Here is a 15276-nt window from a genome sequence, read left to right as displayed (position 1 = left end):
CATATATGCAAAAATGAATTAGAGAATACTAATAGACTCTAGAACGGTAACAAAAGAGAGTTTATTTCTAGTTGCATTCTCCAGTTATAACACCCGAGCCCAATAAGTACAAATTTTTTCTTTTAGTCGCCTTTTGACTTCAAGCGTCCGGGATTTTATTAAGGGACATAGAGATTGAATCTCCAACCCCCACGGAAGGAAAAAGTGTTGAGAACGCCTCGAGGAACCTAAAATAAATAAATAAATAAAACTAAAACATTAGAAAAAAAAAAGAGTCAAAGTCAACGGGGAAAATCCCACGATCCATATGAGGGGTTTGGCCCTTCCTCTTGGTTAGACGTGTAAGAGGAAGGTTGGTGACTAGAGAGCGCGATTGGTCGTGAAACCTTCACCAAATCGTTCGTTGGACTAAGGACAAGTACTCAAGGCGTTTGGATTGATCGGTTTCGTCAAGAATCGTCCAAGAACAAAAGGTAAGTCTACAGATCTTTGGCCTCGGGTTGTCGTCGAAGTTCATGTGTTTTGGAGGTGTTCAAGTACTGATTCTTGAGTTTGTAGTTCCAAGAGTAGAACTTCATGAGTTTGGAGATGGAACGTGGTTAGGAATCGTGTCATAATTGGAGTTATTGGAGGTCTCGAATCCCGTAAGAACGCTTATTTTTCCAGAAACCCAATTGCAATTATTAAATTTTTTTGTTTGGCTAAAAATTCCTTAAAAATCATGTTTAGATAGCTGGATTAGAGGGCTATATTTCTCGTGAGGAAAATATTTCGTTTCAGATTAAGGATCATGAGTTATGAAAATGAAAATAAATTGATTTGGTCAGGCGTTGGAAGACGAAAGACGGAGCGCGTTTGGATGTCGTTGGGACACGTGTCGACTGAGTAGTGGAGCAACGTATCAAGTTGCAGGTGGGGACAAATCTAGGGTCGACCTGATCCGAATCTAATTCAAGAATCCGCGCGCAAACCAAATTGATACCCGACTTGAACAACCATCAACCTGCGGTCTAACCTTAAGACCCGCACATCGACCCAAGATACTGCCTATCCAAGTCGCGTTTGACATGTGTTGTAACCATAAAAATTTGAAGGTAAAGGTTATGTCTGCTAGGGCTTAAAGGCGGGCCTGACCGCACGTATCTGATGCATGTGCATGAGACCCTTATTTCACGCCCGCTCGATGTCCATTTGTTAGTTTTTTGTCTCGATTTCGACATTAATTGTAATGTGAATTAGGTATCTCCAAGGAGAATTTGAAATTTTTGGACTCTCGTATGGCTAGTAATCGAAGCTCGGGAAGGCACGTGTCAAACTTGTAAACATGGAGTTCGAGGAAGTAATACTTGTAGGAATCACTCGGATTTGCATGCATGCTAGAAAAACCGACCCTAAGGATAAATTAACATGACCTATATGGAACAAATGCGCAATTACATGCTTCTATATGAAAAAATGGATGTGTTGGATCTCGTTGGTCGTATGGTGTCATTCTATACTGCTAGTACCAATATTATACTATTGTGGAGAGTCGTGTTCATCTAACATGGTATTAGAGTCATACCCTAAACTTAGCCATGTCAATAGAAAATCCTCAAATGTTGAACAAAGGACTCCAAAAGAAAAAGGAGTCGAGCCTCCCGCCTCGAAGACATAGTAAAAAATGACTAAGACTCCAAAACAAAAAGAAGTCGAGCCTCGATTAAGGGGAGACGCATTTTGTTCGAGGGGAAGTGTTGGATGAAAGATGAAAGTCCCACATCGGCTAATTTAGGGAATGATCGTCGATTTATAATCAAATAATACTCTCTCCATTCAACTCAGTCTAATAAACTTTTATTAAATAGAAAATTTTAAATTAATAAACATAAAAATATTCTAAATACTTTTTAAATTTTATTATACAAAAATTGATATATTGTTAGTTTTGGAGGTCAATAAAAAAAATAAATAAATTAAAGAAAACATGTTAGTTTTGTAAATTTGCTAAAGAATAAGGGTATTTTAGGTAATACGCCGAATTGTCGGTCATTTACTCAAAAAACCGATTTCCTCTTCCCTTGAACGCGTCTATCCCACCTTTAATCCCGCATTCATCCTCTCCGACACCGGCGTGCCCCTCTCCCCGCCGTTGGTAGCAGTTTAGCGGCGCGGCTCTTCCGGCAAGATCCACGATACGGCAGCAAAACCTGGTGTGCAAAGTGGCGGCACGACCACCTCTTGCGCAATTTCTCTGACGCGTGCAAACTCCCCTTGGCAATCTCTCTCTCTTGCGAATCTGTCCTTCTGGTGACCTGCACTTAGAGCTAACGCAGCTTCCAACCTCGTCAGGTTTGTGCACAAACTAGCCAAGACTCACTCGGTTTTAGCGGTAAAATCTTTATTATTCACTTATTAGGGTTGACTGGGTTGGTCTACTTTAGAAATTTGTTTATTTAGTTGTTAATTCTTGGAAATCATGCTCTTGAATTGAATTAGGCTGCGGCAGAACTTTGGATCAGTAGAATCTTAGTTCGTGGAAGGATTAAGGTGAGTGGGTCATACACTGTACGATTTTGTTCTCTGCTTATTTGATGCCTTTGATTGTTTGAATGTTCTGAAATAGTTAGTTATGTTTGCTATTGTTGATTTTAGAGATTAATGTGATGTATGCTGGATTTCTTAGCTAAATGAATGCTGAGTGTTGTTTACTCTTGTCCAGAAAGCATGCTGAAAATTTGTTTGGGAAATATGTATCTGAGTTTGAGTTATTGATTATGTCAAAAACTTGATGTCTTAACTGAGAAAGGGAAGAAGCATTTTGCATTTTGAGGAGTTAAGTATGAGGGCCTAAGGTATAAATAGTAAGGGCCAATACTCCACATTGTGAGTTGCTTAGTATCCAGGACGTAGTTATATACGGTGAAAAGTATCAATGCAAGGAGACAACGCGAAAATTATTGATAGAGATACCACTAAAGACCAGTCCTTCTTTCATTTCAATCCATTGGTCATTGTTAAAATGGATTGCAGATGTCATCTATAACTTTCTCTTCTCCCTTCAACGAAAATTTCTTTAAAGAATTAATGTTTGATGACTAGACCTTATGGATAAGGAAGAGATCCAAGCTTGACAGCAGTGGGGATCCAGCAAGCTTTTGATACCAACTGGTGATGAAAGTAAGGGCTGGAGTTCTTTTTATAGCCTAATACTCAACCACCTACTGCCGAAGCTATTCTGATATAAAGAACCCTCCCAACCACCCTGCCCATAGTCTTGAAGACCCATCTAACTCTTATAAAACTTTAGTGCGATTTCCCCACATTCATCTTCTACTCATATGAAGAGTCAAAAGACACAGCCTTGACTGTGATTGCGCCTCATTCATCTTGGGCTCAACTGAACACATTCTTCATTGCCTAGGGAAGATACTTCCATATAAGATAATGCGGAACTTGGAAGAACATATCTTTTGAAAGGAAATTTAAATAGCGATAGTTTTCACCTTGCCAAATGGGAAAATGTTCTCCTCCCTCATAAGTAAGGTGGCCTTGATACTTGCAGCATGAAGAGAAAGAGGTCCTTTTAGCCATATGGAATAACGTTATCAGAAGATAAAAGATGCTGTTTGCAGGAAGATAATTGATGCCAACTGCGAGCCTCTCTGATGGAATTTGAAACTTGGAAGGAGATCCCTAGCCAGTGTCCAGGACTCTTGGAGAAATATTTTAAACCATCAAGACCTAATATATGATCACATGAGCTGCGAGTGGGAAATGGACATTTTACATCTTTTTTGCTGATTGGTTGCTGCTAGAAGTTCCCGTCTTCCTGTTTTCCCCTTCTCTGAATAAACATGCCTCGAATTTTTGTCTACGGCAGGCAGAGGATGGCTATTGGGATTTGTTTCTGTGAAGAAACCTTAAAGAGGTTGATATTTTGGAATGGGCTGTCCTCACACACTTACTTTCAAACACTCTTCTCTCTCATTCAGATAATCGTCGGTGCTTGAAGCTAAAAGGACCAAGGTTTTTTCCTACCACATCTTTTACTCCTTGATATGGGCTCTAGATGTGATTCAACACACTCATTATATGATTCTATATGGAAAGACCAATACCCAAAATAGATTAAATTCTTTCTTTGGGAATTGAGTCCTTGGGTCAACAACACTTTAGGCAAGCCTTAACACTGTATACCCTATAAGTTCATCTCCCCTCAATCATTCTCACTATGTATGAAGTAAGTGAAAACACGAAGCCATCTCTTTCTCTCTTGTAGTTATGCAGCAAGGAATTAGGTGACTGAGATCCGATGGTTTTTTCGCCACCTTTTGGTAATCAGTATTATGTAGTTTTCTTTTTTTTTTTTTTTTTTTTTTTTTTTTTTTTTTGCTGTTTTTAATTTTAGTTTCTGTTTACTTACATTGTCATCTATCTCTGAACAATGTTCATTGTGTTTGCTGCGCACTTATGGAATTTAAGTTTTTACATTTGAAAATGTTAATTGGATTGATTCTTGTATATGCATCTTTGGGACTTTTAATTTGGATAGATCTGAATATTAGCTTGTTTCTTGAATTTCGCACCTCAATCTCTCATGGTTGTTCCATTTTTTTTCTTGTTTATTTTGGAAAGCTGGTTATTGCTTATTATTATTATTGTTATTTCATATTTGAGAGGATTCGGGAGGACTCGAGATTAAAGGCTTAATTATGAAAACTAAACTAGAAACAAATTGGTTTCCATCAATTGTACCTGGTGATTTCTATTTGAGAGGTTGTCGTGATGTCAGCTAGTTTTTTCCTTAATCCACAGGTTCGATGATTTACACAGCCATCGACACATTTTATCTAAGTGATGAGCAGTTGAAGGACTCACCTTCGAGAAAGGATGGGATTGATGAAGTCACTGAAACCACCCTGAGAATCTACGGTTGTGATCTCATCCAGGAAGCTGGCATATTGCTTAAATTGTAATGTCATGCATTAAACTATTTCATGGTTTTTCTTTATGGCATGGGAACAAGTGTGTGTATATACTACTTGAGTAGTATTACATTTTTTAAAACATTGCTTCTTTCAGGCCTCAGGCAGTCATGGCTACTGGACAAGTTCTGTTCCATCGATTCTATTGCAAGAAATCATTTGCCCGCTTCCATGTCAAGGTTATTTTGTTTCAATTATTAATTTTTATGTGTTTGTATATATATAAAAAAAATTGGACTAGTTAAGTTCTACTTTCTTAATTGAATTCAACGCCCCAAAGAAGAAAACTTATTTAATGGAATGAAAAGAAAATACTATTTAAATTCTACTTGGACTAGTCTCTTCTAATTATTTGTTTTGCTCCATTTGTCTATTATGACCTGCTAGATGTCTTTCTATATTCGTTTGACTCCTGCCTTCTTAGATCTCTCTTCCCCTCTCTCTAAACCGTCCATTCTTTTAAGAATTGGTTGATCATCCAAAACAAATAATTTTTTTTGTGCTTGTTTATGGTCTTCCATTTTTCAGAAGACTTCACATCTGCTTACACTTAAGTTGTTGTATTGAGCTCATTAAAGGGCTAAGGATTTCAGTTGTTCCATTACCAAAAAAAAAAAAAAAAAAAAAAAAAAAAAAAAAAAAAAAAAAAGAAAAAAGAAAAAAAGAAAAAAAGAAAAAAGGAAGTCAAGGTTGTACATTTTGATTCCTTTTTCTTTTAAAGTTATTTTTAATTCTTATGATATGTTTCATATAAAAAAAAATTCTGATGTGATGCTTTATTGTTTTATGATACTTTCTTGCAGAAAGTTGCTTCTAGTTGTGTGTGGCTTGCTTCAAAGTTGGAGGAAAACCCTAGGAAAGCCAGACAAGTAATTATTGTTTTTCACAGAATGGAATGTAGGAGAGAGAACTTATCGATAGAGTTCTTGGACCCTACTCTCAAGGTCTCAATTTGATCTTTTTATCCTCAGTTTCCATTTTTGAATCTTAGGATCAGTATTTTCTTCTTTTTTAATCAAAGTGTTTGTCGTTCATTGCACAAAAAAGTAAAAAAAAAAGGTTTGAAATCATTGTTTTTTTTTTGTCCTATAAAATCATCTGGAATCTAGCTTTGCTATTATATTCACATATTATTGATTCTGTCCTCTTCTTGGCTAGTACTTTTTAAAATTTTCACTTAACTAACCTCCTAGTTTTTTTATTTTATTTTATAATGTTATTCAACATTTTAATTATTTTGTTTTGTTTCATACAGAAATACGCAGACTTGAAGATGGAGTTGAGCAGAACTGAGAGGCATATATTGAAAGAGATGGGTTTCATTTGTCACGTTGAACATCCGCATAAATTCATATCTAACTACCTTGCAACCCTTGGAACACCTCCAGAACTGAGGCAAGAAGCTTGGAATCTAGCCAACGACAGGTATAATAATAGTCAGAAGTTAATCAAAAGTTTCATTTCCATGTTAATTTTCATTCAATTGCTTTCGAGTTAGTTAACACAATTAATCCTATTGTAGAGTTTGTCAATATTTGAAGTCACTTCAATTCAGGTTTTCTGTTTTAAAAAATTCTCTTTATAACTAGGATCAGTAATTGACAAGGAAATAAAAGTAGCCCATGTTAAAATGGTTATTTTTGAGAACATAGAGCTAAATCATCGAAATTGATTGGAAATTTAGATTATGTCGTAATGGCTGCCTTGTTTATTTTGCATGTGTTGTGTGCATGTATGCATTGCATCTCTACATGGATACATTATATTGGGAGATTGTTATTTGGTGAATTGAAATATAAGTTACAAGTTTAGTTCTTCAACTTTTTAGTTGTTTCTATTTAGGTCCTTAACTTCAAAAATGTCTAATAAGTTTTTAAACTTTTAATTTTGTGTTTAACAATTCTAATTTTGTGTCTAATAGGTCATTGACTTATTCATCATTTCTTAAATTTCACAGACCTCCTAGTCAACAAAATAGAAAGTTTAGGCATAAAATTCATTTTTTATAAGAGACACTTCCATAGAGGTTTGAAATTTACGTAAAGGACGTGGTATCCATGACGATTCAAAGTACCTTCCCAATTTACAATGGGGGAGGTACGACTATAGGAAGCAAAAGTATCAGACACTTTATACCAAGATATAGGGTTTGAATGCTCCTTGATTTCTTTCTTTCCATATATTTTTTTTTTATAAAAAGCTATAATGAGGTTTTTCCATAGCTGGGCATTTGCACTCTTGAAGGGGTGGTATGTTGAAGGCTACGTCCAATAACTCTTTTACCTCCCTAGGAAAAGTGAGATGCCATCCAAAGACATTAAGAATTCTTATCCGCAAATTATGAGCGTGTTCCCTTCATAAATAAGTAGTTTTGTGATTCATTGTCTTTCTTGCATATTGAGCACCAACTTGGAAATAGAGTTATGTAGAGCATTTTGTTTTTGTAGATTTTTACTTGTGCTAATGGCTTTATGCACTATTTCCCATTGGAAAAATTTCACCTTTTTGGGGTGATTTCTCTTGGCTGGTGTGAGGTTTATTGCTTCTACCTTTTCTCCTATGTCAATCATAAAATTTTTTGTAGGGAAGACCCGGTTAATGTTAGGAAGCCATTTCAATGAGTTTGCTTCTTTAGACAATACAATTCGGGCAAGATCAAGGCTTTAATTCAGCCCATTATGCAGCTTCATTATTCTTTAGGTTCCTAGCAAGCTTCAGGGTCTAGAATTTGTTAGCATCTTTCCACGTTTCTTTGATCGTGATCATTTTGCTATGTGAGAGTCTATACAAAAGAGGACATTGCAAGGCTAGATTGGTATTGCCAATCAAAGGGTTAGTCCTGAAAGATGCGCTTCCTCGATCACCCACCCTATGGCAAATGTGGTTGGTGATGAGGTTTTGGTGCTTTTTTATATACTTCCTTGGCACTTTGCAGAAGGTGGAGGGGTCTTTAGCCTTCATAAGATTTCTCCACAAGGCGTTGTCTTTGTGATAATATCTCCATATCCATTTGGCGAGACAAGCTTTGTTCTTCTCCTTTATTGAATGTAGACCAAGTCCTCCCTTTTCTACCAGGAGGCTTATGGTATTTCATTTGACGAGATGTTGTCCATCTTTCCACAAATAGTTTAGGAATAGAATAACCTTTCTATTTTTGTAGCTACTTTTTGTGACATTTCAAATAGAGACATGTTGTAAGTGGGTAGGTTGGACAATTTGGCTTGTATTAGGACAAGCCTTTTGCCTTTAGAAGTGTAATTTAGAAGTGTAACATGATGACCAAGTTGACAACCTTCTTTCTATTTTTCCAATAATGGTCTTCTAGAAGGACTCGTGGTTCCCATTTAAGGGCAATCTTAGGTACATATTCAACCATTCACCCTTTTTACAACTGTATCTACTAAATTAATGACCATAATCACTATTTTTTAGAAGTTAGTGCTTTATCCCGAGAAACTTTTACCCTTGAATAATGTGAGAGAGGGGGAACTGAGCCACACGCCGGAACAATGCGATTTCACTGAGCAACAACTCACAAAGGGCCCATCGTCGTCACACAAAGGTTAATGTCAGAGGTTTTTGCATGTTGGCAGAGTGTCGCAGTCGAAGGAGAGGACTTCATTTGTAAAGTTTGGTCTGCGCTTAAATCGCATCATGGAGGGATCTTGTCATGCGAGCACGAGCAATCATTCAGTGCGTCATTTGGCATGGGTGCTTCGCCGACAATGTGATGATGCCAAGGGAGAAAAATGAGACCCACAACGAACTATAATCATAAAATTCAATTTTATATCTAATACATCAATTAATTTTTTTTTAATTTTTTTTAATTTTTTTTTTAATTTTTTTTTTTTGAATATGTTACGGACCTATTAGAAACTTAACAAAAAAAAGTGTATTAGAAACTTAACCCAAAAAAAAGTGTAGGGACTTTTAGATATTATTAAAGTTTAGGGATCTGTTAGGCATAAAAAAAAAGTTCAAGGACCTTGTTGCCGAAATTCTTAGGAGGTCTTGCGTGTGGTCATGGTGTTTGAATTTACTTCTAATCTACTGGCCAACTTTGCTTTTAACCTCAATAGTTAAACTTGTTTTCATTGAGTATTATTTTGTTTTTTAAATATAAAACAGAGAAACATATATTCATACCCACAAAAGGAAACCTAAGAGCAAGGCATAGTGAAACCCCTTCCCAGAAAGAAATATTACAAAAAACCCTTTCAGTTTCTAATAATCAAGGCAAGGCTTTAAAAACACCATCAAGATGGAAAATAGGGCGTTTGATAGACTATGAGCTACTTGGCTGGAGTTTGGTCATTTGTGTGGGAGCCTTTTAGAATAGTAAGACTTAAGAGATTGGACTGAATTAGACTTGGCATTTGTATATTTGTGTCAACGAACCTTTGGGCTCCCTTAAAGTCTCTCTTGTGCTTGCATTTGTGTGAAAGAAGCTTGAGTTTCATCTGAGTCAACTGAGAAAAAAAGTTAAAATATTCTTATCCTAGCTGTGAAGCGAGGTGTGACACCTAATTTAGTTTTATTTGGCTTGCTTCTATCCGTTTTTTGTGTGTTTATATGGTCCATTTAAGCGTTAATGGAAATAACCTAGCTTTGGGAATATGGCATACGTGTACCTTGACGGTGTTAACCAGGATAAAACTGGCAATAAAATGTTTAGAATTTATGTAGATATTCTTATATATCCTTTGAGAAAATTTGTTAATTTAATTTTTTATTATATGGAACAGTTTGCGTACAACCTTGTGCGTTCGATTCAAGAGCGAGGTTGTGGCTTGTGGGGTTGTATATGCTGCTGCTCGTAGATTTCAAGTACCCCTTCCTGAAAATCCACCTTGGTGGAAGGCATTTGATGCAGACAAGTCGGGAATTGATGAAGTCTGTCGAGTTTTGGCACACTTGTATACCCTTCCTAAGGCACAATATATTCCAGTCTGCAAGGATGGAGACTCATTTACATTTTCTAACAAGTCATGGGATTCACAATCTCTTCCCGTGACCAAGGTGTTTTAATTTTTTTGCTATGCTTATTATATATATATATTTATACTTTTTTATTGTTTCTTCTCCCCAAAAAAAAAAAAAAAAAAAAAAAAAAAAAAACTGTTCTGCCTAGTTTTGCCTGATCTTTTAGTAGCTGCATAAGTTGAATTTCACATCCTTCATTTTTTAGGAAGTTCCACAAGGCAGCCCAACAGCCAACGATGACGCTGTAAAAGCCACCTCAGGAAATAATCATGAATCAGGTGGGTCCAAAGATGAGTTGCTTAAATTAGCCTTAAACAAGCTCAAGGAATCTAAGAAGAGTGATGACGAATCCAAGAGCATTCCGCTTGAAGCGACTACTAGGGAGGAAGTTTTGCCAAAATCAAAATCCGATCGCAGGGCTGAGACTGGTGAAAGGAACAAGGAGAGAGAAAGGGACAGGGATAGGGAAAGAGCGAGGGAGAGAGACAGAACCAAGTCTCGAGATCGGGATAGAGGTCGAGATTCTGACAGGGAACGTGAGAGGGAGGATGCAGACAGAGACAAAGTCAAGGATCGAGCTCATCGCTCAAATGATAGGAGCAAGGAATTAGGTTAACTTCTGAATATGATTATTTCCTGCACTTTGAGACAATAGAATGCACGAAGTTGACTTTGAATAATAATATTTGCAATAATAATCGCAGGACACTTGGAAAAATCGAGACGTCACTCATCGCGAGGTATTGGTCTGTGTTTTGTTTTTCCCTGACACATAGTTAGGGAGCTTCCTCCTACTTCTCTTCTTTCCACGTTTAAGCTAAATTTACTGCTGTGAGTAAGAGTGAAAGAAAAGAAAAGATACTTGGTTCCTCTAGTCTCTGTGGTCTTTAATATGAATATGACGGCAACCTTTTGCTCCTTTTCAGATCGGGATTACCATGGCTCATCTTATTCTTCACGTGATAAAGATCGCCATAGGCATCATTGACGACATGGAATCAGATCGATCTTCTATGGTGGGCGGCATTGACATGTACGTGCAGTTGAATAGTCGGTATCGCCTTCTCGATTTGTACCAATTTCAAGTACACTAGTAGATGCGTTGATATTATCTGTCAAGACTGTACAAACGGTGGAAGCTTGCTTGCATTGATGAAATGAGAATCCTTATTTTCGGTGACTTAATAATTATCTGTTCACCATTTTAGATGACTAATTTGCAGGTTTAGAGTAGCCACTCTATTCTTACTTCCTAACTTGCTGATGCTTTCTAAAATATTTCGCCTCTTCGAGTGGTGGCGGGCTGGAGTCTATGAAGAAGCAAGGTGCTAGGCCTATAATTGATAGATACTCTTGCATCTACCTCTCCAGTTATCATTCTCGTCCTTCATTTTTTTGTTTGCTACCACTTCTCTGGTTTTCTGGAATTGATTATGCTTAGAAATTGAAATGAAAGTGATTCATATGAATATGAAGGATGTTGAATGGATGTATTGGTGTCTGCAGCTTTTCCTCATTGAAATTGAGTAGCTGTGCCAGAATGTTAACAATGTGTTGGACCTCTGGGCCAAACAGCGCTCTTCATCTTCAAGCCGTTTGTCAATTGCTCATATGTTGTTGAGCATTTCAAGTACATTGTCGCACCTTTTTCTGCTTTCTTGACCTTTAATTCCTGAAATGGTATTATTTAGTTGCGACCTTAAATGTATATATTTGTTCCCTAACCGTGTTATTTAGTTTTGGTTGTTAAATATCTGGTTGTGTGATAGATGTCATGTGTTCATATATATATCGGTTACTTTTTTATTTATGATGATGAGTACAGTCGAGTATACTATGTGATGATGCAAGGCATTCGATGGTTTGCTGACCTCTGGATGTCTAGTTAGGGACGACTAGCTTGACTATGATGGGTCGAGGGGGGTGCGAACTGCCTGGGGATTCATGTTTGCATGTGTGGGTCGTGTGGGGAAGTACTATACATCCAATTTTGTCCCGATTGGAGGCTACTTCTATGATAGTTTTGACGATAGGTCGTAATCATGAGTTGCATTAACAATAGGTCGTAATCATGAGTTGCATGTGTTTGCATTTTCTCACTCCAATAGTGAGATCACTTACTAAGTATATCATAAGATACTTAAGTCATGTGTTACTTCTATTTGTTCAAGTATCCTTGCACCGGACGACTGTATCGCAAGTAAAAACCATGACATAGTGACTTTTAAATCATTAGATGGTAGGTTAGTATAGACCAGGTTCATTTTTAGTATTTATTTTGTTTTATTTAATATTTAGATTGCACTATTTCAAGACCTTTCTTTAAAAACATGCAAGTCCATAACAATGTTGCATGACTTTTCGCATAAGAGAACATATTACGATGATAGTAGCGACTTTAGGTTAGCAGAAATCTAGGATGGTTATAAGCAAGGTTTCAACTTTGAGGTCGGCGAGTCCGTGATCAGAGAGAATATTTTCAGTAAGAATCTAGAAAATTAAATCTCCAATTAGATAATGGAGGAATGTCACTTTAAGCTTCTTCTATAAAGTTTGAAGTATTGGCTTTAGGACAAGAATTAAGTAACAATGTGCGCTTACTCCTAGTTATAATAAGCCTTTGAATATGAAACTCTTGGAATTCGATCTAACAACCTTGTTAAAGAACAAGATTTTTAGATCTAAATTATCCAAGAACCCAAAAACAATAAAGAATCTGTTTCTCTAATTTCAAGTTTGTCGGGATTCATTTCCTATTAGGTTGTTTACTTCCCAGTGTTAGTATTTACCATTCTAGTATAAATTTAACATAAAATTGTGAAGCATTGTAGTAACTTTAATTACCTTAATTAGGGTCAAAATCAACTGTAGAGGGTAAAAAACATCTGGGTCGATGTTAGAATTAACAAACCGAGCTGAATAACGAGTTTTCGAGCCACCGAGTCAAGACGATTCAAGCTGCTGGAGTCGAGGGGCTGATTGTTGTAGGGATGACCGTGTCACCATGAGAGAGTGACACGTCGCGTTTGCTTCTCGAGTCGAGGCACGAGTTCGGGTTAGAGGAAGCGGGCGCATGGGTCGCGGTTGCTATAGAAGTGGACTGGAACGACATTGGACTATTGAAGGTGGATTGGTCCAATGCGGTTAATGGGCCGAGCTGTTGCAGGTGTGGGCCGAATGGGTAGCTGGGTTGGAATGATCCTCGGGCTGCAGGCGTCACGGGTTGGACTTGTAAACACCTACATCGACTGATTCATGAGACTCCTAAAAACCCGAGGCTCAAATTTCATGTTCAACGTAGAATGGGCATTGTTAAAGCATGAAACGTACATTAGAAGTACGTACAGTCGTCGACGATCTCTTTCGTGGTGTGGATTGGTCATTCCAAGTGTCGGGTTCGTGGTTTAGTCTCGACGAAAAATGTTTTTGAAATCTCTCTCTACATAGTGTTTTCCCTCTCTGTTCTCTATTGTAGGTGTTCGTGGGGTGTGCGTGCGTTTCTCTAGAGTGTTGCCCAAGAACTTTGGCACCTCACCAGAATTCTTGGGCTCTTTTCCTTTTTTTATTTGTTTAAATGAAATGTTAGAGGATCATACACCCGCTATCCAGTACGAAGTCCATAAATGATATGACATTGACGCGGAAGGTCCAATGTCTCGATAGAATCTAGATTGATGGATGTTCCAAATGTCCTAGTACTATAAATGATACATGAACCCATTCTTGATGGGCATAACCGTGTGAGCTATAATGGTTGACGACACCTTATGACTTAGGATGACATCAAAACATGTGGGCCATGTTAATTAGAAACCAAGAAGATGTGTTAGGATGTTGTGTGACCTTGGCACCTAGTAGAAGAGAGGTCGAGCTGAATGACTTTACCTTGTACAGAGGCAAGTTGGATAAGTCGCAGACTAGTGAACATGCACGCGCAAGTAGCATGTGTGGCCAAACAAGCTTAGATCCGGCACAAGTCATGTTCGAAAACGAACCTCGCCTAAGGTTTGCAAAGCCACAAAGATGCGCACAAAATTTATATGGAGCTTGGGTCTTCCTAAAGGCTTGTCGTGAGCGTGTCACGATCACGACACCCACGGTTGAAAATGTACGACCATGACATCCTACACCATAACGAGCGGGATATTATGATGGGCCTCATGTTTTCCTCACCTAGTTGAGATGCCCTACATCATGTATCTAGTAGGATGTCATGATCATATTTTGCACCAATCATGTGACTATGTTGGTCTTGCACGTGGAGTGATCTAAGAGCCACTTTAAGGGGTAGCTTCAAAGTCGAACACATGTCATGAACCAAGCTAAGCTATGTGTGTCAGGTCCCTAGTTACTCAAGAAGTTGTAGTACCTTAACATAAGAACACGGTTAAGAGCCTACAAGTAGGTTATTTACTGAGTTTTTATACTCATTCCATGTTTTTCATATTTTTTCAGGTAACTAGGAGCTGGTCGAGGATGAAAGCAAACTTTGGAGCGAGAGCCCTAGATCAACCACGTAGCCTCCATATTTTTCTACGAGTCATGGTTTGTGCTTCAGAGGATTCAGGAATCAAGTCATGTCACTCATGCCACAAAGTACCCATGCCTAAGGTACCCGACCATACCTTAAGGACACGATCCCGACCATACCTTAAGGACACGATTAAGAGCCTACAAGTAGGCTATTTATCGAGTCTTTCTACTCACTACATATTTTTCATGTTTTTTAGGTAACTAGGAATTAGTGGAGGTAAAGGAGCGGACTCTCGAGCAGATGCCATGACAAGCCTTACCTATCATTCCAGCCCTGTTTTGTTTTAAATATTTTGTGTATGTTTCTTATTTTGTATTTGAACTAGTTATGAAAATGTCTTTTTACACCATCGAGTTAATTTTGTGCAAACTCGAAACTAAGGTCGTGACATCCTACCATCGTGACGTGTACATGGTGCGCTGAATATGAATCGATGACTTGAATCTCTACCTTTCGACTTTTTAAATGTAATTAAAATCTTCTTTGTGAAAATAAAAAATTAATTTTGGTTTCATTTCGTTATCCACGATATATTTATCTTTTGAAATATTTACGAAGTCACAGTGATTTTACCATTATGACCTTGCGAACATTTTAAGATAGTAAGACTATTTCTCCTTATTCCACAGAGAAAAAGTAGGAACTTATTTTACGCTCTAAATTTAACAAATAATATCCCTATAAATTCCTTCTTTTTTTCAAACAATCATCCAAAAAAAAATTATAAAAGGTACAAAAAGGTTGAAAATTGCTCGGTAAGTCGAGAAAAAATTAAGAATATAATGGCTA

At 37.4% G+C, this 15276-nt stretch overlaps 1 protein-coding gene and 1 long non-coding RNA gene across 8 annotated transcripts; both read left to right on the top strand.

The window, feature by feature from the left end:
- Positions 1-2053: 2053 nt before the first annotated feature.
- Positions 2054-11721, top strand: RCY1 (arginine-rich cyclin 1). Of its 7 annotated transcripts, none has more exons than XR_015413766.1 (12): positions 2054-2331; positions 2479-2529; positions 4798-4954; positions 5065-5146; positions 5771-5911; positions 6223-6392; positions 9716-9989; positions 10159-10565; positions 10656-10693; positions 10880-10986; positions 11177-11273; positions 11460-11721. XR_015413766.1 is itself a non-coding variant. In XM_087119678.1 (11 exons), the coding sequence occupies exons 3-10, from the start codon at positions 4803-4805 to the stop codon at positions 10939-10941; spliced, it is 1326 nt and encodes a 441-aa protein (XP_086975804.1). In that variant the 5' UTR covers positions 2054-2331; positions 2479-2529; positions 4798-4802; the 3' UTR covers positions 10942-10986; positions 11460-11721. The 7 variants fall into 7 exon arrangements, 4 of the variants coding, with proteins under 4 accessions (XP_086975804.1, XP_086975801.1, XP_086975802.1 ...); XR_015413764.1 differs by having other exon boundaries at positions 11177-11278; XR_015413765.1 differs by having other exon boundaries at positions 11177-11323.
- Positions 11722-14101: 2380 nt separating this feature from the next.
- LOC147786946 (uncharacterized) lies at positions 14102-14944 on the top strand. The gene is made up of 2 exons (XR_015413839.1): positions 14102-14564; positions 14684-14944. It is a non-coding gene; the product is annotated as an uncharacterized LOC147786946 (long non-coding RNA).
- The last annotated feature ends 332 nt before the right edge of the window (positions 14945-15276 follow it).

Source organism: Cucurbita pepo, chromosome 18, assembly GCF_057944985.1.
Source record: "Cucurbita pepo subsp. pepo isolate OVF chromosome 18, ASM5794498v1, whole genome shotgun sequence".
In the NCBI taxonomy this organism is placed as follows: Eukaryota; Viridiplantae; Streptophyta; class Magnoliopsida; order Cucurbitales; family Cucurbitaceae; genus Cucurbita; species Cucurbita pepo.
This window is presented reverse-complemented; position numbering and strand designations above follow the sequence as displayed.

Excerpts from the sequence above, each read along its gene's own strand:
- RCY1 (XM_087119678.1), top strand. The coding sequence starts at position 4,803 with ATGATTTACACAGCCATCGACACATTTTATCTAAGTGATGAGCAGTTG. Across the intron at positions 4,955-5,064 it reads GCTGGCATATTGCTTAAATT|GCCTCAGGCAGTCATGGCTA; the intron begins GTAATGTCATGC and ends TGCTTCTTTCAG. Across the intron at positions 10,694-10,879 it reads GAGACGTCACTCATCGCGAG|ATCGGGATTACCATGGCTCA; the intron begins GTATTGGTCTGT and ends GCTCCTTTTCAG.